We start from the raw sequence: 23,833 nt of genomic DNA on the forward strand, positions 1-23,833 counted from the left end.
ACACAGAAATTAAAACTTTGCAGATGCAACAGGCGGAGAGAATATGTTTATCAGGTCATTCAAGGTGATAAGGAGAAACTTCATTCAACAGGTACCTGTAGTAACAATGTAAGAGTGGAAGAAAAGTATAAAAATTGTGTTGCATTTTACTGTTTTATGTTCACTCTGACGGGAGATGAGTAACAAAAAGGAAACACAGATTCTCTTCCATATGGCACATACGATAGAAACTAACAGACATCTACAGATTGACAGTTCTTATCAGGAGTTTAATGACTGAACAGCTTTGGTGTTTAGTTTTAGCTCCAGCTGCCAGCTCAGCATACCAAAGCTTCCCACTTTCAGAAACTTTTGATCTAATAGAAGTCTGGACAAATGGCCATGAGAATTTATTCACTTATGTATAATTTCATATCCAGCTGTTCTCTGAAGGCCTCAGAGATTTGTTAGAAAATAAAGAGCAGCATGACGACCAAGAAACACACCAGTCAGGTCATTGTAGTGTAATATTACCCTCAAATATGTGAACTTTACTTTTTATTTCATTAATAAATAGTAATTAATTAATACAACTGCAGACCAAAGGGTTTCTGTTATGCACGCAGAATGTGTGTTTGTGTTCTCATTTTTTCTCGCCGAGGGCTTAAATCTTTTCCTGATTATTTTGTCACTCTGATGATTAATAATAATCATGTTCATCTTTTAAAACGTGTAGGCCGTTTCAGGCATTGATTATTAGTTTTATGCTTAAAAATTGATGCGGTTAAAATTATTCATTTATTTTGCCTGAGGTATTTTAAAGTTATATTGTGTGGTTTAAGAACCTTTGAAGATTTTCTGAAGTCTTGTGTAAAAATATCTCCTTTATTGAGAAATCGTGGGTTACCCATCCTCTGCCATCATTCCTGATAACCTGGTTGCACCTCATCTCTTGTTAAGGTGTCCTGCTCATTGGAGCTAGTAGTGGGGTTCAGATTGTCACATCAGTGACCTCAGTGCCAGAGATTTGTGAAGTGTTTATCCAGCCAATAGAATGTGCCATCAGCCCGGTCAAGTCTGATCAGCTTTGCCTTGCATGATTGCTTTAAAATTCATTGTTTTGTTTTTGTCACTTAGATAAGAAATAAGATTGAAGAGTGTAAATCTTTTTGAACAAGGTTCATTAAAGTCTCATGAAGCCTGGATATTCATTGGAGCATAATCGTCTGAAAAATGATATTCCTGAATGGTCACTTAATACCTTAGACATCCTTCTGTTTTTTTAAGTAAGTAATTTGTTCTTTGTCATTATCTTTGTCATTTGTTTTGTTTATTAGATATATTTATAACTATGTTATGTGTGCAAGTATAAACAAATTTGATTATAATTGATTTACACCTTCATTTTACTAGCAGAAGTGGTGATGTTCTCATAGTCTATTGATGACGTGTCCTCATCTGTGATGGAAAATAAATAACTGCACCAAGGAATAAAGCAAAGATTTTACATCAGACTGAAAACCAGTCTGATTAAATAATCAGTTTAATTTGGGCTGTAATGAACATTACGGCAAGATGATTTAGATGGTTGTTATTACCTATTTTGTCAAGTTGTCAAGGAACTCAATTCATTGTGTACCCAGAAAACGCCACACTCTCAATCTTAGCATATGCTTGGTATCGTCTTACCAAGAGAGGAATTTGATATCTGTTCTCCAGTCACTCATCACTAAACATCTCATATTACATTCTACAGCTTTCTTTTTACAATCTGTCCTTCTGTTTCTCCTGGATAAACAGAATAATATAGGAATAGCACAATGCTCTTTTTAAAACACAAAATATTTACTGCTGTCTTTAAGCAAATGTGAAGGATTTAAACTGTTTTAATAGAAACCTCTGCTATATTGGGGGTAATATGAGCACACATCACTGTTAGTAAACTACAGGGCATTCCAGCAAGATTCCTGATTTCTTAATCTAATTTAATCCGAATCCCATCTGTGGACTTTACTCTCTCTAATCAGTCCTGCCATGACCTATGTGATTAGAAAATGAAGCATTTAATTTTGAACCTTAGTCTCAAAAAGACTAATGTCATGGAAATATGTTTTTTGTTTTTACATTATTACTTTAATTGTGTGTCAATGACTATTTTCATTTGTAACGTTCTTAATGACAGAGAAGCTCAATCAACACCGGGAGTCTGCTGAGAAAATCTTAGAAGTAATTACGTTTATCTCTCTGTTAAGTCATCTGTTATAACTACATATTTTATTCTGCCTTTAATAATGTCTGCACTTGATATCTGCATTGATTATTTCTTTGTATTTTTATGTATTTTGGACAGCACCAATGTGTGGACAAGTTAAAAATGCCATGATTTATTTCTAATCTTTCAACATTTTCACACCCATAACGTTAAAATCACAAATGCCTGTTTTATTTAATTTTATGTAATAAACTAGCCCTAGTAACTGTGAAGAAGAAAAATTATACATAAATGCAACATTGGCTTTTGTTCAGCCTTCCCTACTCTGTGGTGTGATAACAGCAGCAATTATTAGTAAATGGCTACTTGTATAGCACTTTATCAAGTCCAACAACCCATTCACGCACACATTCACACCCTGATGGTGGTGAACTATGTTTGTAGCCACAGCTGCCCTGGGGCGGACTGACAGAAGCAATACATTGGCGCCACCTCTGACCACCGCCAGCAAGCATTGGATTCAAGGTTCATCAGTCAGAGCCTCCTGTCCAACACCCCAGAGTTAAGCTTGCAACATACTCCATGGGAAATGATAAATTTGTTCTCTCTTTACTTACCGTAAATTTTAGTTTGACAACAAAAACTAGACACGAGTTTTTGAAAAAACTCATATAAAAACAAAATATGCCTTCTCAGATGTTAAAATCATCTTTGTATGTCTTTATCAAATAAGGCTTGATAAGTTGCAACCTGTGCAGCGACAACTTTTAATCAATTTCAAATGGCAAAATATTAATCTCAAACTTTTAATGTTGGCCCCAAACAATCTTGGTTGTGTTAGGTAATGTGCAGGTATGTGCATTTATGCATGAGCATGTGTGCGTGGAAGTCTAAACCGGTCACCCATGCAAATGACCTGCATAATAGATGAGGTTGCTATCCCTGTGTCATCCTAAGCCTGAAGGAAAGCAAAGGAGAAGAGACGGACAGAAAAAAGGAAAACAACAACTGGATAACGCTCAATCAGGATTTAAATTTTGTCTTGTGGCTTCAGCTATAATAATCGAGAATCATTTGGATCATTTGGAGACACAACTCTAGTGGAAATAATGTGCTAGAAAGGGATACTTTGGTGTCCAAAAACTTCAGCTTTCAATGGGTTCCCCAGTTTTTGGGGTAAAGGTTTTGATGGACTCAGGATCTTCATGATACCATGGTAACCCAAGTGCAAGAGAGAGAATTTTTATTTCTTTCAACAAGTTTATTTGTTTTGACAACATGTGGTAAGGTTTGAAATCTATCTATCTATCTATCTATCTATCTATCTATCTATCTATCTATCTATCTATCTATCTATCTATCTATCTATCTATCTATCTATCTATCTATCTATCTATCTATCTATCTATCTATCTATCTATCTATCTATCTATCTATCTATCTATCTATCTATCTATCTATCTACCAGTTCTCTATAAGTTATCGTATTTACTCATGATTACAAATGATGGCACGATGACACACAGTACCTCTCAGTGTAGTAAACAATATCTAAGTTACTTAAATGTGTTTAACAATTTTAAAGTCTTAGCAAAATTGTACATTTTTTATTTATTTCAGAAGTTATTCTGTGCAGTAACGTGAGGTAAATACTTTGTAATCAACCCTGGCTGCAGTTGAACAACCATGGCACATGAAACCACCAGCTTTGTTTCTTTTGTACACATAAACACAAGCGCGCACATTTTACCAGTATAACATGGTTTCATCTCTCTCCTTTAGCCCTTCAGATAAATCACACTGGGGAAGTGGTGTATCGTGACATCAGTGTGTACGGGGTGGTGGACAAAGCTGTGGTTTTGGAGTGTGGAACAGCGTTACCTGACTTATACATTTGGAGCTTCACTAAGCCGGGCACTGATGCCATCAAAGCAGTGCTTTACGATTTGGGGAAAGGACCAAGGATCCAGAAGTTGGCTAAGATGGTCGGGCCATTGTCGATCCTACCAAACACAGCATCTGTAAGCATAGAGAAACTGCCTCTGGCTGCTCATGGCTTGTTCACCTGCCAGGCTTTCTATGACATTGAGGATGAGCCTATAGTTTACTACTACTATGTACATCTAACTGTCCAAGGTAAGATTCCCTCTAACATATGACTCTACTTAGAAGGATGCTTCAAAGTTAGTGATATTGATGTAACCTTGCAAGCTAATGCAAGGTTACAGAGTGGCAACCTGCACATTATAAATCTGGGCCTGCTCCCTTCAAATCTGTCCAGGTGAATGAGAGACACTCAGCAAAACTTTCCAAGCTGATTGGGGCGAAGCGACACCTAGTGGCTGATTTTAGCCAATCACGGTATACAATGAAAATGTTGCAAGCAGCAGGCGCCACGAGTAACCACAACAAGTTTATGTTGGTCAAAGCACTTCTTGCTGTTCTTCTTTTAAAGAAGAAATTGTTGATTCTGACGGAACATATGTGAAAGCAGCAACTATGCGTGTGTCGTCTAGCACTGCTATATTTGAGTTCTTGCTCTTGTTACAGATGTAAGTCCCACCTCAAACTATAATACTGCAATGTGATCGACCCGAATAGTTTTTGGTTTTGGCCCGAACAGTTGAGATGGGACAAGATGGATTCTCATGTGTTTGTGAATGCACAAATACTGTGAGAATTCAGCTTGCAGGTAAGGGTAATGTCTTCATGACATTGTCAGCTGCTGTTTTTCTGTCTTGATGTTGCTGAGGAGTCAGTGATTTCTATTACCCCTGTTATTGAATATTGGAATAACCCCTGAAAACAGACAAAGACTCACAGAGGAAGACCAGAATTAGTCCAGATGGGAAAAGGTATATATTTTGTAAATCCAAACCTTGGAGAGCTATTTGAGCAAGTTCCAGGTACAACAGTGGAGATCAACTTTTGATGCAATTTTAGTCAGATTTCTTATGCGAGGGGTGCTGGTGCCTATCTCCAGCTGTCAAAGGGCGAGAGGCGGGGTACACCCTGGACAGGTCGCCAGTCCATCGCAGCCTAGGCACATTAGTCAGATGCAAATCAAAGATCAATTCACCCCTCTTTCAAACCATCTATTATCTTTGTTCAAAATCTGGACATAATTGTAGTCCAAGAGTGGCCTTTGTTCTTGAGGTGCAAGTGGACTGCTGAGTCTTGTCCTGAGCTGCTGGCCCTCCTGTGCTGTGCCATGCAGTGATGTAGCTGTTGTTTACTTTCTCCGATGTAGGAATCTGAGCAGTACAGGGTAGGTGCTTGGAAGCTGGGTCTTCCAGAGTTTATTGAAGGTAGACAGGAACACCTCTGTTCTGGTAAGACATGAAAAGAGTTTGGATTGTCTTAAGCATGTTGTGTCCACTGCTAACGTACAATCTTGAACTGGAGAGACAGAGTGTTGACAAAAGCATCCAAGAGCCATTTGATTAAGTACTCTGTTGGCTAACATTTATAGGTGGCCCCAATTCTATTTCATTAGAGAGACAGTCTGGGACAAGAAACCGTCTTTGTTTGCTGCTGATTTTTCCATATAACGCTCTGTGGTGCCAACCTCAGGGTAAAAGTCTGAAAAGTTTGTGTGCAGGATGTGTAGGGTCTGCAGAGGCAGCCTTTTCCTGACCCTAGACCTGGATGGAAGGTCGGCCTCAGTAATCTTCTCTGCAAACCTGTTTGTTCCTTGCAGTTTTAACCTGTCCTGCTTTGTGGATGAGTCAAACCACGCAGTGATGGATGAACACAGGACAGACTGAATGATGGCAGTGTAGACGATGATTAGTAGCTCCTGTACAAGGTTGTACATATTGAATTGAAGTACAGTCTTAGCTGGCATTCTTTTGAAAAGTGCCTATGTGTGAGGACCAGCTCAGCTCCTGAGAAAGGATGGTTCCAAGGACTCAGAAATGACTCACAACAGACAGAAGAAGACAGCAGAAATGATCTTATCTGTATTTTCGCGTGCATTGTGGGATCCCAATACATTCCCTATTTGGATGGAAACCACTGTGGTACTGTTTGATCATTTAATCATGTGAATGATGTAAATTTCTAGAACAAAATTTTGATTATTTCAAACAATCTGTTTAATGAATTATTATAAGCAAACCGAGATTATGTGACTTATAGCGTCATGTAGTGCAAAAATATCGTCAATGCTGGCATTGGCAAAAAAAACTAAATTAGCTCCTTTTCCAGGAAATGGACAATGACTGACCAAGAGGAAACATCTTAAACTCAAAGCACTGACCCATGAGCACCAGGCAGGGGATAAAGATCTGGCTGCTGCTAATCATTTAGTGATGTCAAGTTGTTTATGAAAAGAAAATTCAGTCTAAAATTACTCCTCTTATGAATGCTGGTATAAAGTCCTTCTTAGTCAAATCGTCAGTGTGTGGCGATTTTGCATGGCTGCCAGGTTAAGGAGTCTTTTACATTACTACTGGTGTCAGATATCATAGTAATTGTGCTTTTGAAAGTAAAAATGCTAAATTTCTATAATATTACACACCTGAAACATCACTGACACCAGCGATTCTGTTTCAAATACAGTTCCCATCAGCAAACCATATCTCGTGTTGAGCGAAGTATCTCCATTGGAAGGATCTCCTATATGGATGAACTGCAGTGTGGAAAATGGCTCTGAACCAATCCAATACATGTGGCAACATCAAACTCTCGATGAAAACATCTCGAACTTCTCACTGAGCAACGGCAGCATCTTCGCTGTGACCAGCATCAGCCGAAACCACACGGGCTGGTACCAATGTGAGGCCAGCAATGCTGTCAACAATGAGACCTCTGACCGCTTACTGTTAAATGTCACATGTAAGTAATTTGGATTTTCTTTGGTGAGTCCGCGTGCATGACTGCATGCGTGTGTGTGTTTGTTTGTGTGTGTGTGTGTGTAGTGAGGGGCTTAGTGCCTCTTACTTTAAATGAATCCTCTGTATCTGCCATTGAATGAGGATTTGTAGAAAAACATTGACTGTGTGGGTTTTTTGGATTTCTGTACATTTTATATACCTTTTATATTTTGTCTTGTAACTTTTTGACATTAATATTTTTCAGTTGGCTTGTATCTTTTTTTTTTTTTTTTTACGTGTTTCACCTGTTTTTTTTAATTTATTTTTTTTATCTGTGATCAGTACACCATTGCTGACTCAGTAATACTCTACCCAGGGCTTTTACTTTCCAATTCTCTCACTTCACTGTTACAGCATGCTGTTTCTTGCAATTCATCCAACAACTCTGTCTCACATCTTGATGTGGAGTTGCTTAATGTTTCACCATTATTCTTACATGTTTATCTAAATATCGGTTACGCTTATAATTTGGTCATTCCTTTACAAACTCCCATAAATTTGATGCTAAATAGGAAATTGCAAATATTGTTGTTGTTAAAAGCTTGAGCCACCCCCTCTTCTGAACAAGGACAAGCATTGGTTTCAGAACGCTGAGCCCTTCAACTGAACAATTTTAATTTTATAGCAATAGTTACTTAATGCTAAAAGAAACTGCAGAAAAATTACTACATTGTAGTTGATAAATTTTTTGCCACTGCAAGTTTGCGGACAAATCAGCAAAACTTGTTATGTATGATAATCTGACCTGTTTCAATAAACTTTACGGGTGATATCAGAACTACAGATAATGATTAAAAAAGGTAATTAATATTGACGAGTAATGCTAACCCCAGGAGTATGGTTACAAAAAAATTAAATAAAACTGGACACCCTTTGTTGTTACACTTTTGGACAAATGAATATATTATCATCTAGACGTTTTTCTGCTTAGGATGCCTCAGGATGTATGTGCATTTGAAATTGCATAACTAATATAAGGAGTATCACACCAAATGCACATAATCAGAAAAATATTATTCAGCAATCTGAAGAAAATGTGTCCAGTTTAAACCTCAGATATTTAGCTTGGTGTGGTCCTGACCGTTGACATGAAAATAACAGATCCAATGAGCTCCCTGGGACCTTCAAAAATAATATTGTAGCAACAGATTGAGTGTTTTAAAATATTTAAAGCAATTCCTTGCTGAAAGCACAATGTCAGAAGCTAAAAGAAACTGACAAAAACCCTATGACGTCTTCAGAGGACCTATAGGCTCTTGCTACCATTAATATAGAAATGACCCAATGCATACGGGAAAACATCCGTAAGCACAGCTGGCTGAAAACTAAGAAATCAAAAGTCCTCAGCAGAGTCAAGTCACCCCACAGCATCTCAATAATCAACAATAATATAGAACTGAATACTTCATGGCATGTTTTTTTTCAACTGTATATCTTATCTGCTATGTGGCTTGAGTTTGACCTGAGTTTGAACTCACACTGAACTGCCTCAGTGGAGGCAATCTGAAGCGAAGGTGCCATTACGTCCTGCTAAAACGGGCTGACTGCACGCACAACAGCACATACCTGTGCTCACTTTGATAACAAGGTTAGAAAACTGCCTCACTAATCCAAGAAGTCGTTGAAATATGAGAGAAAGGGTGGTGGCGCCGGGGCAAAAAAAAATGTGACCCATGTACAGAGGCCTCAGTCCCTGGAGCAAGTGTCACAGGTTCAAGTCCCAACGCATATACCTTTGCTGCATGTCGCTCCTCTATCGCTCTTCGCCTATTTCCTGTCTGGTGACGGTTAAATAAAGGCCACAAGAGCCATAAACATATAGAAAAAAAAGAAATATGTAAGACAGCGTGTTAACAAACATTTAACTACAGCTAAAAAAAAGCATGTGGCAGAATAAAGCATGTTTTTTCCATCAGATTTTGCTGTCCTCAGTTTTTTTCTAAATACTTTTCCTCCAGTTTTCATTTTCTACTTAAATGTTTCGTCTGTTATGACCTCTGAGACTTTTTTTTTTCCTACAAGAAATTTTTAAAGATTTTGATCAAGTTAACATAACTTTTCACAGACATCTGGCAAATAAAGAAATATTCCTCATCGACGTACTGACTCCTAAAAAAAAAAATGTAGTTTAAAAACGAGGCAGGAGAAGTCCTTGGGAAAATAAAATAACATCTCTGGTGTAAGTGTGTATCTCTGATCTTCGGTTTTCCTCTGTGTTCATGTTTTTTTTATTTTTATTTTTTTTCAGATGGTCCAGATGAACCTCAGATAGATGTGACTCCATACCATATAACAAAGCATGGATACTCCGCTCTGGAGAATGAGACGGTTTCCATGTACTGTCAGGCCCAGTCCAACCCAGCCAGTCAGTACATCTGGCTTTACAACAACTCCCAAATTGACTCCAGCCCACTATTCACTCTTGACAAAATCCTCCGAGCCCACACTGGCAACTACACCTGCTTGGCCCAGAACTCCCTCCTCCACACCCAGTCCAGTAAAACCCTCAGCCTGACTGTCTACTGTGAGTGCTCACCTCTGACCAGACCTTTTATTTAACCATCATTTTCTCGTGTTATGCTCTGTTGTCAGTCTCGTTTATTTCCCTGCAGACCCCCCTGATGGCTCCCCCTTGTGCTCCGTGGAGCCTGCTCTGAATCACACCGCTCTCATGCTCCTCTGCTCCTGGCTTGGAGGATTTCCCTCCCCGTCCCTCCACTGGACCGGAGACTCTACACAGGCGGGACAGAAACAGGCTGATACGGGGCAACAAACACCTCTACTAACTATGACGGTTTCGTCTGAGAGTCTGAATCTTAACAGCAGCTCGTTCACATGCGTCGGCTCCCATCCTGCTCTGCGGCGTCCTGCAGAGTGCAGCACACAAACACGTGAGAACACCAACATTAGGACTGTCGGGACAAACCGGAGAGAAAGCTTGCACTCTTCACTTTTTCTTTCTCCCATGCCAGATATCCCTCCTGTGGAGCCAGTGTGTTTCACCAACGTGACCAGCGACAGGCAGTATCTGAGGCTGTCCTGCTCCTGGGATGGGGGGGTACCCAAAGCCCTGGTGTGGTGGGAAGGGCCGGAGGACCAAAGCAAGGGGGGGACAAGAAAACTCCAACACCCTGGTCCTCCGCTACGGGGCCGCCCTCAGCGGGAAACCCTACACCTGCTACGCCAAACACCCACTTCTGGCTGCAGCAAAGACCTGCAGGATCACACTGGGTTAGTGCTCATCATCCCTGTACAGAACAATGGGAGTGGACATGATATGCAAATAAATGCACGTTTTTTTTTTTTTATGTGCACAGAAACCTACATAGCAGCAACGACGCGACAACCATCTTTGTAGAAACTATTTTTTAAACTAATGCAGTTGCATATACAGGCTGATATTTTTTTTCCTGAAAAGCATATTATTCACAAACGAAATGCTAATAGTGTTTAAACAACAATAAAAAATAATGGCTTTTGTATGAACTACAGATGCTCGGATCAGGATTTGTTTGTTGTTGTTGATTATCCAAGAGCAGGAATTAGTTTCTATTTCATCCCAGTCTGATTCTTAACTAATGGCTTTTAATAGTTAAAAGGTGTCATAAAATAACCCATGACATTTCTTCAGTACCACATGGTCTTCGTTAATGTGGGTCCTAATTCAACTCCCTTACCGATGATCTTATGGATCGTGAGGTGACTGATATTTTCTCCCAGCTGACGTTGCTGTAGGGCAGCCTTAATATTCACCTCCAATGTGTTCACAAGTTTAACAGCTTGAGAAAACAATTACAATCTTCTGATAAGTCATTTGGTGCTTAGTCATAACACTATTTGTCTCCTCTCTCTCGCTACATCTGCTATTTTCTCCTCTGCGTAGTTTCCGTCAGTAAGCCGAACCTCCTGATGAGTGATGCATCCCCAAAGGAGGGATCTACAATCCGGATGCACTGCAACGTAGAGAAGGGGACTGAGCCGATTCATTACGTGTGGCAGCATCAACCTCATAATGGCAGCTTCGTGACGTTCGGAGAGGGTAGCAGCGGCTTCATTAACGTGACAAACGTCGTCCGTAACCAGACTGGCTGGTACCGCTGCGTTGCAGGCAACGCCGTCAACAGCGAGAGCTCAGAGCAATTATGGCTCAACGTCACATGTAAGCAGCAAACCATCCCCAGGCAATTTCTATCCTTCCATGTTTGGTTTTGGTTTGAAAATTCAACCCATACTTTAGCCTATGCCTTCACTTATATATTCACCAAGATTGTTCCCCTTAAACTTTAACATTCCATTTGCTCAGATCAAATATAATTACATAATGACAGATAAAAGCTGTTGAATGGATTCTCTGTTTTATACGTCGTCCAATAGATTCAACTCTACAACCGAAACATTTTCTTCTCCGATCTGTTTGTAATTGTAGTTTGCCTTCTTTGCTTTGGATTCCACAAATCAAATGTACTTTACTGTTACCTGCAAAAATAGCCCTACCAAATTAAACAATTTCCGAACTCATGACAACCAAACTTCAAAGTATCTAATTGGAATTTATTTTAACATTTTACCAAAGTAATGCAATACTGGTAAATAAAAGGAAGATGATGAAAGGCTGTCAAAGGTCTTAGAGTGAAAAGAGCTGAAATCAAATGCTTGACACACAGCTCAGATTTTTATCAGTGACACGCTTGAATAAAGGAAAGCACACCTAACCGCCTTTAGAAATTCATTTTTTAAATAGAGGCATTCTTTGTAGGATTTGATCTCGGTATAAAAGCAGCAGTTTGTGAAAGCTTTTCAGAATTAGATGCTTTTTCTTCAGCAGGGACAGGATATCTGGTCAATGTGGCTGGACGTAAAAAAAGGGCAAACATGGAAGATAACCTGTTTGAGGCTGCAAAAAAAAAAAAAAAAACTGGAGATAGGAGCAACGGTTTACCTTCCAGAAGGACAAAACAACTAAACAGATATCCAGAGCTACAATGCAACTGTTGGGATTAAACAATATTTTTTTGTGTTAGAATCCTGTTGTCAATGCACAGAAGAGCGACAGTATTTTGCAGAGACAGTTGTGCAAACATTGCTGTCGCATGTGTAATTGCACCAAACGGTGGTTCTCCAAGGTACTGACTCAGGCCAGCTGCATACAAATGCATCTTTTTAAGTTTTGTATTTGCAAAAAATCACAAACCCCTTGTATGATTTTTCCACTTAACAATTAGGCTCTGCTTTGTGTCTATAATCTAAAATCAGAATAAAAAATACATTAAAGTTTATATTTGTGGCATGGCAAAAATGATAAAAGGTCAAAGAACAATTTTACTTCTCCAAGGCACTTTATAATTTTTTACAAGAAGACTAAACTTCGATGAAGCTGCCATTTTTTGCAATAACATTTTTTTTTTTTTTTTTTTTTACAAAAAACAAAGAATTGGTCAAAACCAAATAAAGTGGAAGAAAATGAATTAGTCATCTTGGTTAATCAGTGAATGGTTTCCGACAACACAGCTGCCCTACTCTGTTGTTATATTACTAACGGAGCTGTTCCTAACATTGGTTATATTATCTCTGCTCAGTCGGTCCAGATGCTCCTCGGATTGACGTGGCTCCCTCCAGCGTCGTGCAGCGGGGATACGCAGCACTGGAGAACGAGACGGTTTCACTGATGTGCCTGGCCCAGTCCAATCCAGCCAGCCAATACGTCTGGTTCCACAATGACTCTGAAGTGTACACTGGGCCCCAGCTCACCATCACCAAGATCCTGCGTGCACACGCTGGTGACTACACCTGTGTGGGACAAAACTCCTACCTGAACACGCGGTCCAGGAAAACCATCACCATGACTGTTCACTGTGAGTGAGACTTTTCAAATCAGCTGTATCTGTGATGCCTCCCTGTAAGCTCCTGGGCTTAAACCAAATCTGTGTCTAGCGTGTGTAAAGTATATAGAAATCTGACAGAAATCACATTTTTTATAATTTCAAAAGAACCCTCTTTGATTTTAGCTTGATCAAGTCCAAAGTTTTCTGCTGGTTTAATCCGGCTAGGCTCTCTTTTCATCTAAAACCCTCTTATTTCTAGTTTCAATCGTAAAACTCTGGCAGTCTTCAAAGCAGACTCAAAGGAGGTATAGGGGCGTCTTTCCAGCATCACATAGATGATTTAAATAATAATGAAAAGCTCCAAAATGTGCATCTCTTTTCAGATTTGTCTAACCCTTTCACACAGATTCTTGTAGTTCCTATAAAATTACTTTGATCAAATAACAGAACAAAAATCTCAAGAGAGGAAGACAAACGCTAAAACATTAAAGGGTAGTTCAGGTCTTTCTTTTAGTAGAAATCCAGATTAGTTAAAGAACGGCTGAAGCATACAGCTGGCCTAGCAGGACTCAAAGCTGTTCTAGTGAACAACAACCAGTCTGAAAAAAATTTAGGGTGAATCACTCAAATGCTATTGAATGAACCCTTAAATAAAAATCTTGTTTGCACGGGGCTCTGCTAATTATTCACACCGGAAATTAAAGTAGAAGGCGCTGTGCCACCAAAGTGTGAAAATTCACTAACATGGCAAACTGCTTAGGCTACTGTATTATTTTTGCTCTTTACATTGCTTTTATTTTCGTATCAGATATTTGCTCTGATGCTGTACATGTTTCACCCAGGAGGATTATTGGTGGTGCACCTTCTTCTATATCCATTTCCTGTCGGAAAGCTGCCCAATAGAAGCATAGATTGGATGTTTTTGATATTAGAGTTGGTTTAAAATGGAGAAAAAAAATGCTTTTGGTCTTTGCCCGTCTCAGACTAGCTGTTAGCTTTAGCCTTTACACTCAGTGGAGACATTAACACACTTTTCTGCAGCAGATATTTACTGCTTTTACCAGCTTAATAAAAAAATTACCCCAAAACCCCTAAACTTATAGTGTTTTCACTTACATCAACAAATCAAGACCAAAAATTAGTATTTTTCTCATTTCACGGACTAATGTCTCTTTTCAGACAACTTACTTTAATCATTAATCAATGTCAGATATCAGGGTAAATATACCAGATATATTTTATTTAGAGGAACATTTTGTTCATCTCATTTCTATTTATGTTTGAATGATTTAATTGAATTGGAACAGAAAATTTAATTTAATGTTTACCAAATAGTTTTTTATGTGATACTTGGTTGTTTCAAGTATTTCTGAAATTGATATTCTTTTTATTATAATTATTTAATTTCTGAAATTGATTTATTTATTATTTGTTAAATGTGTTAAATTTGTTAATTGTCTGAAATAAATTCCTTTCATCATCATCATCATCAATGTGAAAAAAGAGATGATGAAGTATTATTCTAAAATTAAATTTGAACGATTCTTTTACTTAAATTTGATTAAAAAGATTTTTCAAAAAAAGTCATTTTGTAATTTAATTTCCACATGGACATAAACCTCTGGGTGCCGTTTACTCTTTGTCCCATCCATCCAGGAAGCAGATCATGTTACTTTACTAGTTGCTGTTCTGACAACCTACAGCTAGAAATGATTAGAAATGGTAACATGTAACATTTTAATGTAATGTAATGCAACCTTAGGTAGTGAATATGCACAAATTATTAGAACACTACCCTTCCCTAATAACATATTTAATCCCTGCAGATCCACCTGACGGCTCCCCCGTCTGCTCTGTGGAGCCGGCCCTGAATCACACCTCGCTGAGGCTGCTCTGCTCCTGGCCCGGTGGATTCCCCTCCCCGTCCCTCCACTGGACAGGAGACCTGATCCCTGCAGGACAACAACAGCTCAACAAAGAACCACAAACAAGTCCATCCAGCTCAAATATCCTGCTGCCCTCTGGAGGTTTGACTCCTAACAGCAGCTTGTTTACGTGTCATGGCTCCCACCCTGCTCTGAAGCAACAGACAGAGTGCAGCACACGCACCAGTGAGTCCAGAAAGTTGCTGAAAATGATATATGACATAAAGTAGCTTATGTGTGTAAGCTATCCCATTTTATTCCTCCTACATTAGAGACACCGTCAGCAGAGCCCGTGTGTTTCTCCAATGTGACGAACGACAAACAGTTTCTGATCCTGTCCTGCTCCTGGGAAGGAGGGGTCCCAAAAGCCTTGCTGTGGTGGAAGGGCCCAGGTGGTCAGGGCAAAGACGGAGAAGAGAGCGCTAATGTCCTGATTGTTCGTCACAGCACCTTTCAGTATGGGAAGCCCTACATGTGCTATGCCAAACATCCACTTCTGGTCCAGACCAAAACCTGCGGGCTTACGCTGGGTCAGTGCTCATGTTCACGAATAGCAACAGTTGCAGATGTAGCCTATTTTCATGCATGGTCTGAGCTGGAAAGACATGAGAACTGTCACAGGTATAAAGCACAACAGTGCCAGAGCCTTTAAATGCAATAACAAAACAACACAACACTTTGTCTGTATTTTCTTGTCCAACTAGAAGTTTGACCTTTTGTAAAAAATTATTCACCTTCTTCGTAAGTTTTACGGTGAAAATAATTTTACCAACACAACTTAATTAGAAGGAGCAAACTATTTCTACCATTTTTACAAGACCAAACAAGACTCGAAAGTGCAAAGGTGCATGGGTTCCGATCTCACAGTTGATAACGCAATAAAAAAAATTAACAACCCAACATTCTTAAGTTTATAAGTAAAAAGAATTCTGAAAGAAATTTGGAGTTGCAGCCAGCTTAAAAGTAAACGTAGCAGATATACTCTTAACAAAAACCTCACCCATGACAATGTACAAAAGCACCGTTTTCCTCTGTAGTGTGAGATGTTTCCCGTAATAAGTGCAACCACACAGTATGCACATATATAATGTAAGCTTTTTCTGTTTTGTTCACATTCATACATGTTAGAACGTGTACTGTCAGAGGAACATCAGTAGTTTTAATGTATGACATACATTCACAATTATTGTCTTTCTTCTCTATCCTCTCCGTAAGAACACGTCACATCACAGCATTTGTCACACAGTTGACATTTGCAAGGCAAAAGTACAGGTCTTAATAACATTCAGGTTATTTTTCTAAATGCCATTTTATGTTTTATCTTTCTTTAGTTGTCTCATGGTTAAATTATATTTTATTTTCGGACTTTAACGTTTTTACATTGTTACAGACAATCTTGTTTCCTTTGTTCGACATGTTGATCTATTTGTTTCATAATTCTTTACACATTTACTTAGCTCAGCATTTTTTGTTGTTGTGACTGTTAATTGCTGCTTTCAGCCTTGTTCTTTTGTATTACCCTCTAAAAAGCATTTTGTGTTACATCTGACAGTAAAAGAGCTTTATACATCATTTCTGACTGATTCATTGTAGTTATTTTTTTTTTTTTTACAGTGCCTGTGAGTAAACCATCCCTTCTGATAAGAGACCCATCCCCAGTGGAAGGATCTACAGTAGAGATGCGATGTAACGTAGAAAATGGGACTGGACCTATCCGGTACGTGTGGCAGCAGGAGATTCAAAGAGGCAACATCACAATTTTTGCCCAGGGCAGCAACAGCAGCATCATCACCCTGACCAACGTTAACCGGAGCTACAGTGGCCGGTACCGCTGTGTAGGCAGCAACTTCATCAATACTGAGAGCTCTGACTGGGTGTTTCTGGATATCATCTGTAAGTTCTATTTACATCTGGGTAAATTATGCTCATTTGTAGGAGTTTCTCATCTTTTCAAACGTGTTATCTTTTCTTGCTGTAAGAGAAATGTTTCCATGAACTATTTAGAAACCGCATGAACCCCCCTTCTCTCTCAGCACAAAAAAAAAAAATCCTTTATTGCTCGGGATTCAATTTGTACGCTTTGTTCTCCAGTATTTCTTAGGTGATACATTTTAAGACGTTTAGTACTTACCAGATACTTTCCTGAAACTTTGCGCTAACCTTGGAAGTAACCAGTAAATCCCACGAAGGTTTTAGGAAAGTTACCTCTTACCTCTAGGAAAGTACCTATATGATGGAAACATTTCCTACATAGTACAGACGGGTTCCTCAAAGAACGTGATTAGTTCCACAACATGTTCTGGAAATGTAAAGTTCGACTAACGATCCAGGAAAGTGCCTGGTAAGCTCCATAAAGCTAACTTCTAGATATAGTCTGTGCCATATTGCAGGATGCTTTCTTAGAAACTCATATACTATGTTTAGTAGATATCATTCAGCCCTTGGCTGTGTTTGTGGTCTTTTTCCCCCTCCAGTTGGTCCAGATGTTCCTGAGATAGACGTAACTCCACACAGCATAACCGATCGAGGGTTCTCCGCTCTGGAAACTGAGTCTGTGTTGTTGTCATGTCAAGCCCCGTCCAATCCAGCCAGTCAGTACATTTGGTACTACAACAACTCCCAGGTGTACACTGGGCCGCAGTACACTATTGCCAAGGTCTTTCGTGCACACACTGGTGACTACACCTGCTTGGCGCAGAACACCCGCCTGAATACCCGCTCCAAAAAAACAGTCAACCTCATTGTCTTCTGTGAGTGTGATGTCTGACATATTTCATATCGATATTTAAATTAGTTACTTTTTATATATTGGGAGCAAGACAAAGTAAGACTTTGTCACTTTTATTTAATCTCAATTAACTCAAAGTCTTTTACAATTGCATTTTCAGTTTAAAACCTCCTGTTTAGAGTAGCTGGTTCATGTTTTCCTTTGTGTGCTTCATTGGATAGGTGGAGTCAAAGGAAACCATTTGTTCATGCAATGTTCTTAAGTATAATTTAGCAATAGACATTCAGTGCATGCGAAAACTCAGGTCGGAGACAGTACCAACACCAATATTAACCTCGTTCAGTCTACTTTAACACTGATCTCTGAACTTAGCATGTTTGGGAGTAAAAACATCTTCTCTTCTATCTACATTGCACTTAAGGATATTCCTAACTGCCTGTAATTATATTTTCTGTATGGGACTGCGGTCATGTGTTGACACAGAAATATAAGTTGTGTGTCATTAACTTACATATGGCAAGAGACGTAGTAAAACTCATTAGACTGCATAAGGGGGACCATATTGGAATTTAATAATAGTGGTCTGGAAATACAGCCTTGAGGAACCTCATTTGATCTGCATACATTCACATTTATAATTGCTCTAACAGGCCATGTGGGAACCAGTTCAGTACAGTACTTGACATAATTGTGTTATTTCAAAATGATGGTGGAAAATGCATGTGTCCTGACCAGTGACCAGTTAGTACCAAGATCCTTATCCTGGTTTTTCCTCCCTGTTCTTTATGCTTATCGTGTAATTTATTTGCTATGTTACATTTCCGGTATTTAAAACAAAATTACTTCTTGATCATTCAAAAAACACGTTCTTTATATTAATCTTGTATGATTGGTGCAAAATAAATAAAAGCTACAAAATGTAGCTATACATCTCACTAAACTAACACATGTAACTCAACTGAACTAAAACAATTATACGTCAGATATTGATGTGTACAGTGGGAACCTGTATTTATTTGTGTTATTTAGCTAGTTTTATGTAGTTTAATTGTTTTCTTTTAAGAAACACAAGGGTGTGACATCTGAATTGAAATAAACTGCTTTGACAGCCACCCTAAAGAATAAATTTGCTTTTTTTTTGTTGGGTTTGTTTTACCCTAATGACTTCAAACAAGAGTTCATTGATCTATTCTATATTCCCCACCCGGACCCTCCAGACCCTCCACCCGGGCTCCCCTCCTGCTCTCTGGAACCAGCTCAGAATCACACTTCTCTAAGGCTTCTCTGCTCCTGGTCGGGTGGATTCCCTTCTCCGTCCCTCCGCTGGACTGGGGAAGCAATAAAAGCGGGTCAAGAACAAGAGGAAACAGGACAGCAGTGGAGCGTACAAAGCAGTGCTCCCCTCTTGTTGCCCTCTGAAGGCCTGATTCCAAACAACAGCTTGTTCACATGCGTCGGAGAACATCCTGCGAGAAAACAGCTGGCAGAATGCAGCACACGCACATGTAAGCACAAATATTAAGATGAATAAGCAACACCGAACAGAAGTAAAGGAGACATTAATGTTGTATGTTTAGATTTTCTAAGTTCTTGCGTTTTATTTCTCCATACAGATATCCCCCCTGCAGAACCGCTGTGCTTCGCCTACGTCACAAACAATCAGCAATATCTCATGCTGTCCTGCTCCTGGGATGGAGGGGCCCCAAAGGCCTTGGTGTGGTGGGAGGGACCAGGGGGCCAAAGCAAAGGAGGACAAGAAAACTCCAACATCCTGGTCCTCCGTTATGGGGCCGCCCGAAGCGGGAAACCCTACACCTGCTACGCTAAGCACCCGCTTCTGATGGAAGCAAAGAGCTGCACGCTCACACTCGGTCAGTCCTCGTCCTCACTGTACAAAACAATAAATAAACAGACGGGAGTTTTTTTTCTTAATACCTTATGCGTTTTATGTATAGAGGCCCCCGTCCTGTTGACGCAGCGCAGAGTCGTGTCTGTGTACGAAGGGAGTGACGTGCAGCTCACCTGCAATCTGAGAGCCAATTACCTTCCAGCCAACGACATCACCTGGTTCAACAATCAGGGCGTGGACGTCCGAGAAACCTCAAAGTACATGCTGCTGCGAACGTCCGCCTGGGCCAACCTGACCGTGAGAGACGCCGAAGAGACGCAGGACAGCGGCGAGTACAGATGCTCCACTTCCAACGCGGTGGGAGGCGCTGAAGTCAACGTCACTCTGGTGGTCAAGAGTAAGAACAGCTGCTCTTTGGATAGCCTGGAAGAGTAACTCCGACAGCTGTCAGACCAGTGAAGTGCATATTTCTGTTTGCTTTGCCCTTGTATCAGAACACCCAGCGCCGCCCAATGCAACCCTGATCAGAGCGATGTACAACAGCCGCCATCGTAACGAGGTGGAGCTGGAGTGGCAGGTAGAGGATGTGGAGGAGAACGGAGGTTGGACTGGTTTCCACCTGGAGCAGCGGTGGGTGTCCGAGCGACCTAATAGGAGAGGAAGCAGCAATGAACCACAGGTGCAGATGGAGGAGAGGGCCGGTCCCCAAGACTGGTCCCGTATGGTCATCCAGGATCCAAGCATCAGGAGTTACACAGTTCGAGGGCTGATCCCAACTGCTACCTACCAGTTCCGCGTAATATCCATCAACCACCGCACCATCGGACACCCCTCAGTCGCCAAGACTCCAGGTAACAGAGAGGAAACGGAAAGTTTAGTGATAATTTTGTGGCATTTTTGCTATCAAAGAAACAATGACATACACTTCACCCCCATATGGCTTACACTTGCGTCCCCCTCAAGTTTGTTTGCTTGTTTCTATCTTTCAATAAAAGCAGCATTTTTTATGTGCTGGAATGATAAAGAGGGACCCATTTTAGGAAGAATCAAGGATGCAATATCAATTGTGAACAAAAATGCATAAAAGTTAAGAGAGTTACTGACCACAATGGGATAATGGTTTGGTTTTTTATTGTATGAGACAAAACCCGTTCTTGATTTATTTTTATTTTTGTTTTTACAATTTAATACACTTGGTGAGTTTTATAGCTGTGGATTTTGTTTTCCTTGCAGAGTTAGACTTTATATTTAATCTGTGTTCAACTGTGATGTTTTTGCAGTGGAACTGCGTGACAACGTGTACCCGGCTGTGGTTGGAGCCGCTGTCGGTGGGATGCTCTTTGCAGCCATTCCTACTGTGCTGCTGCTTGTGTACATCATACGGAACCACAAAAGCAGTCCTCGTGAGTCCCACACATTAAAGGCTCTTTGAGAAGGTCATAACCTGGGAATATGTTGTCGTCAGTAACTGTTTACATCTTCATTTAGTATAAATCCAGATTAGCTGGTCCCAGAGGCTAAAGCTCATGGCCAAAGTGGCCCTATACCGTCATCTATAAACAACTTCAGACCTAAAAACTGTTTTTTAAGACAGTAGAAGCCCACTTTGGTCTTTTACCATCTTGGATATTAGCACATAGCTTTAGCTTTCAGGATCGACTAAACTCAGTTTATATTAAAAGATGTCAAGGTACTTAGCTACTGAAGAACACATCCACTTTGTAACCTTTTAATGGAGCCTAATTTGAAAAATCCTGAACTGTCGCTTTAAAACGGATACTGAACTAGGTGGTGCTATATTAATGGTCTGTGTTTTCTGCCCTCAGGACTACGTGCAATGCTGTTTGGCCGGTGAGTATTTCAGCATTTACTGTATCTAAAGACAAATCAGCAATTTATTTTTCCATACACCTAACTATGAGAATGTTAGACCGTCAAAACTCCCAAAACTTCTTCATGTTGTAGACAGAAAAAGTTAGATACTGTTCAACCAGCTTTAAACCCAACCACAACAGATTAATGAGCAGCTCACTCCTGGTTTGCTGGTTTTCATTAGCTCATCTGCATTTTTACAAAGGATTTGTGGAAATGCAGTGTGTAGATAAGCATTTTTAAATATACTCTAGCTTTCTGGCACATGCTTTGTTTAAAAGGATTTATATTCAGTGTTCAGTGATTATAAATAATGTGATTTGCCGATTTAGTTTGGCCCTAACAATTACATACAGTCTTTGTATTATTCAGGAGTAAATAAGAAATTAGTTTTCTGTGTACCTTTGCAAACACCTATTTATCTATAAATGCACTTTATTTGTTTTTGCTTGCTATTCCAGGCAACACAGTCAGTCCAGGGAAAACATTAATTTCCCAGAGGATGAGGCGGTTGCAGGTTCAGACGGTGGACTACAGAACACTACTGGATCACCGAGTCCAGGCAAGATAAACTCACACCAAACACATTTATGTTCAGTCCAAGCACAGATTCTAAATGTGATCACAACGTAGCGACTAGCTAAATTTTACCTGCTGACCTACCTGATGCTGGGGCACGGTTTTTCAGGTATGGCAGAACCAAAAGTGTCATCTCTTCCCACCGCTTCATCCCCGTCACACATCGGCCAGGATCTCCCACTGCAGACGTAACGAGCCCCTTACCGCCATCTTCTTTAAGGCTGGAGGATTATCTTATGAACCCAAATCGTTTGGCTATAACTAAAACCCATATTTATTTTTATAGCCTGTACAACGTTTTTTTTTAATGACACCAAGGGCTTTTATTAATGTGTGAGCAATTTAAATTTATAATCTGTTTAGGTAGTGATGAAGATTGATTTTTGAGCTAACTTTTCCACAGCTAAAGAACAAAGCCAGAAAAAACAAAGCTATATGTCTGAATGTCACAATAATTTTAAGCAATAAATTACATGCTGAAATAAGGTGTGTTTTTTTTTAAATACAAAAGTGTTTGCTATCTTTACAAACATATACAGATACAGATACAAACATATCTCCAGAAAGTGTAATGTTGTCCATGCTATCCAGGCACTCTACTGACTCTTAGCTCTACAGAATGCACTCTTGGTATTTTACATTAGATGTTTTTTTTTTCATTGCATCACTAGAAACACAATTTTCTCTATTGCATCTGTAGAATCACAATGTAATAAGGAAGAACCTCCTCCATCTTCAAACTAATGTTTTTTACAGATTAAAGCTGTGCCTGTATGCTGTCTTTATCTTGCCACCCCCTCGCTGTACCCGAGTTCCCTCTTTGTCCTTCTTCTTGAGATTTGATGGCGGTTGGTAAAATTCTTTTAGTGCAACCCCTCTGTGTCCTGTAAGTGTTGACTTCATTAAATTTATCCATTCAACATGACACCATGCTATGTGTTAATTAAGTTTCAGGCACCACACCTGCGAGCTTGCCTCTTGTGGTGTTCCAGACATAGAAATAAGTGAACCATTAAGTTTGGGGTTGGTAGATACCTTTGGGTCTGATGATGCTCCTATGTGGTGGAGAATGTTGAGGTTGTTAAGTATGTAAATAGAGGAAATATAACAGTTCACCTATAGGGGCCGCTGTGTAAAGAAGAAGGGCAGGGCTGTTGGATGAAAAATAAAGTTGCCGTGTGTTCTTTCCAGTAATCTGCTTGAACATTCTTTTATTTTGAACCAGTGTATCATACACGACACCTCTCTCCTGTCCTGCAATCAAGTTCATTCCACATACCTGTTTCCTGCTCTTTACAAGCTCTCCTGTCTTGGGGGGTCGTGGCCGTGTGGTTAGAGCAGCGTGCTTGCACTCAGAGAAGGATGCAAGTACCCGGTTCAATCACAGTGCCTGCACTCTGGGTCCCTGAGCAAGACCCTTAACCCCAGATTGCTCCCCGGGCGCTGCACATGGCAGCCCACTGCTCCCCAAGGGTGATGGGTTAAATGCAGAAAGCAAATTTCATTGCAATGTATGTTTCAATGACAATAAAGATGATATTACTATTACTACTTTCTTTAATCGGATATAGTGTTTCCATTGTGGTTGATGCTTCAATTCAGAGGTTGCTGGTAATAAACACTCAAAAATTGTTTGCCAACAGGTATTAAACTAGATGACATTGTCTGGTGTGATTGGTTCTCTATGAAAACTGAGTTAAAATTGTAAAAAAGTCCAAGGGCATTCACAAGGATTTGTCAGGATATGTGGAGTTTGAACCCAAATTAAGCCGCACACAGCTTTAGTTTAAGAGTTTTATTGAAGCCAGGATGAGTTGTGGAGAGAGAGAAAACCAGAGTCTTGACTGAGCAGGAGCAGAAGGAAGTAGATGGCACGGGCTGGAGAGAGCCTTCGGGTGGAACCCAAGGATGCAGGTGAGTTTCGGGACGGGACCTGAGCGGTGCTTGGAGCGGGATCCAAGGGGGCCAGAGAGATTACTTGGCGCTGAGG

The 23,833-nt window shown here is 40.0% G+C and overlaps 1 protein-coding gene across 1 annotated transcript; it reads left to right on the forward strand.

Moving 5' to 3' along the window:
• Positions 1-9,866: 9,866 nt before the first annotated feature.
• Positions 9,867-23,037, forward strand: vsig10l2 (V-set and immunoglobulin domain containing 10 like 2). Its single transcript, XM_036143107.1, has 16 exons — positions 9,867-9,959; positions 10,041-10,299; positions 10,952-11,227; positions 12,645-12,920; positions 14,717-15,001; positions 15,088-15,345; positions 16,430-16,708; positions 17,290-17,565; positions 18,761-19,048; positions 19,157-19,414; positions 19,499-19,789; positions 19,887-20,243; positions 20,673-20,795; positions 21,219-21,243; positions 21,726-21,826; positions 21,953-23,037. The coding sequence occupies exons 2-16, from the start codon at positions 10,119-10,121 to the stop codon at positions 22,033-22,035; spliced, it is 3,357 nt and encodes a 1,118-aa protein (XP_035999000.1). The 5' UTR covers positions 9,867-9,959; positions 10,041-10,118; the 3' UTR covers positions 22,036-23,037.
• The last annotated feature ends 796 nt before the right edge of the window (positions 23,038-23,833 follow it).

Source organism: Fundulus heteroclitus, chromosome 11 (assembly GCF_011125445.2).
Source record: "Fundulus heteroclitus isolate FHET01 chromosome 11, MU-UCD_Fhet_4.1, whole genome shotgun sequence".
Taxonomy (NCBI): Eukaryota; Metazoa; Chordata; class Actinopteri; order Cyprinodontiformes; family Fundulidae; genus Fundulus; species Fundulus heteroclitus.

Excerpts from the sequence above, each read along its gene's own strand:
- vsig10l2 (XM_036143107.1), top strand. The coding sequence starts at position 10,119 with ATGGGGGGGTACCCAAAGCCCTGGTGTGGTGGGAAGGGCCGGAGGACC. Across the intron at positions 10,300-10,951 it reads GACCTGCAGGATCACACTGG|TTTCCGTCAGTAAGCCGAAC; the intron begins GTTAGTGCTCAT and ends TCCTCTGCGTAG. Across the intron at positions 17,566-18,760 it reads AGTCAACCTCATTGTCTTCT|ACCCTCCACCCGGGCTCCCC; the intron begins GTGAGTGTGATG and ends CGGACCCTCCAG.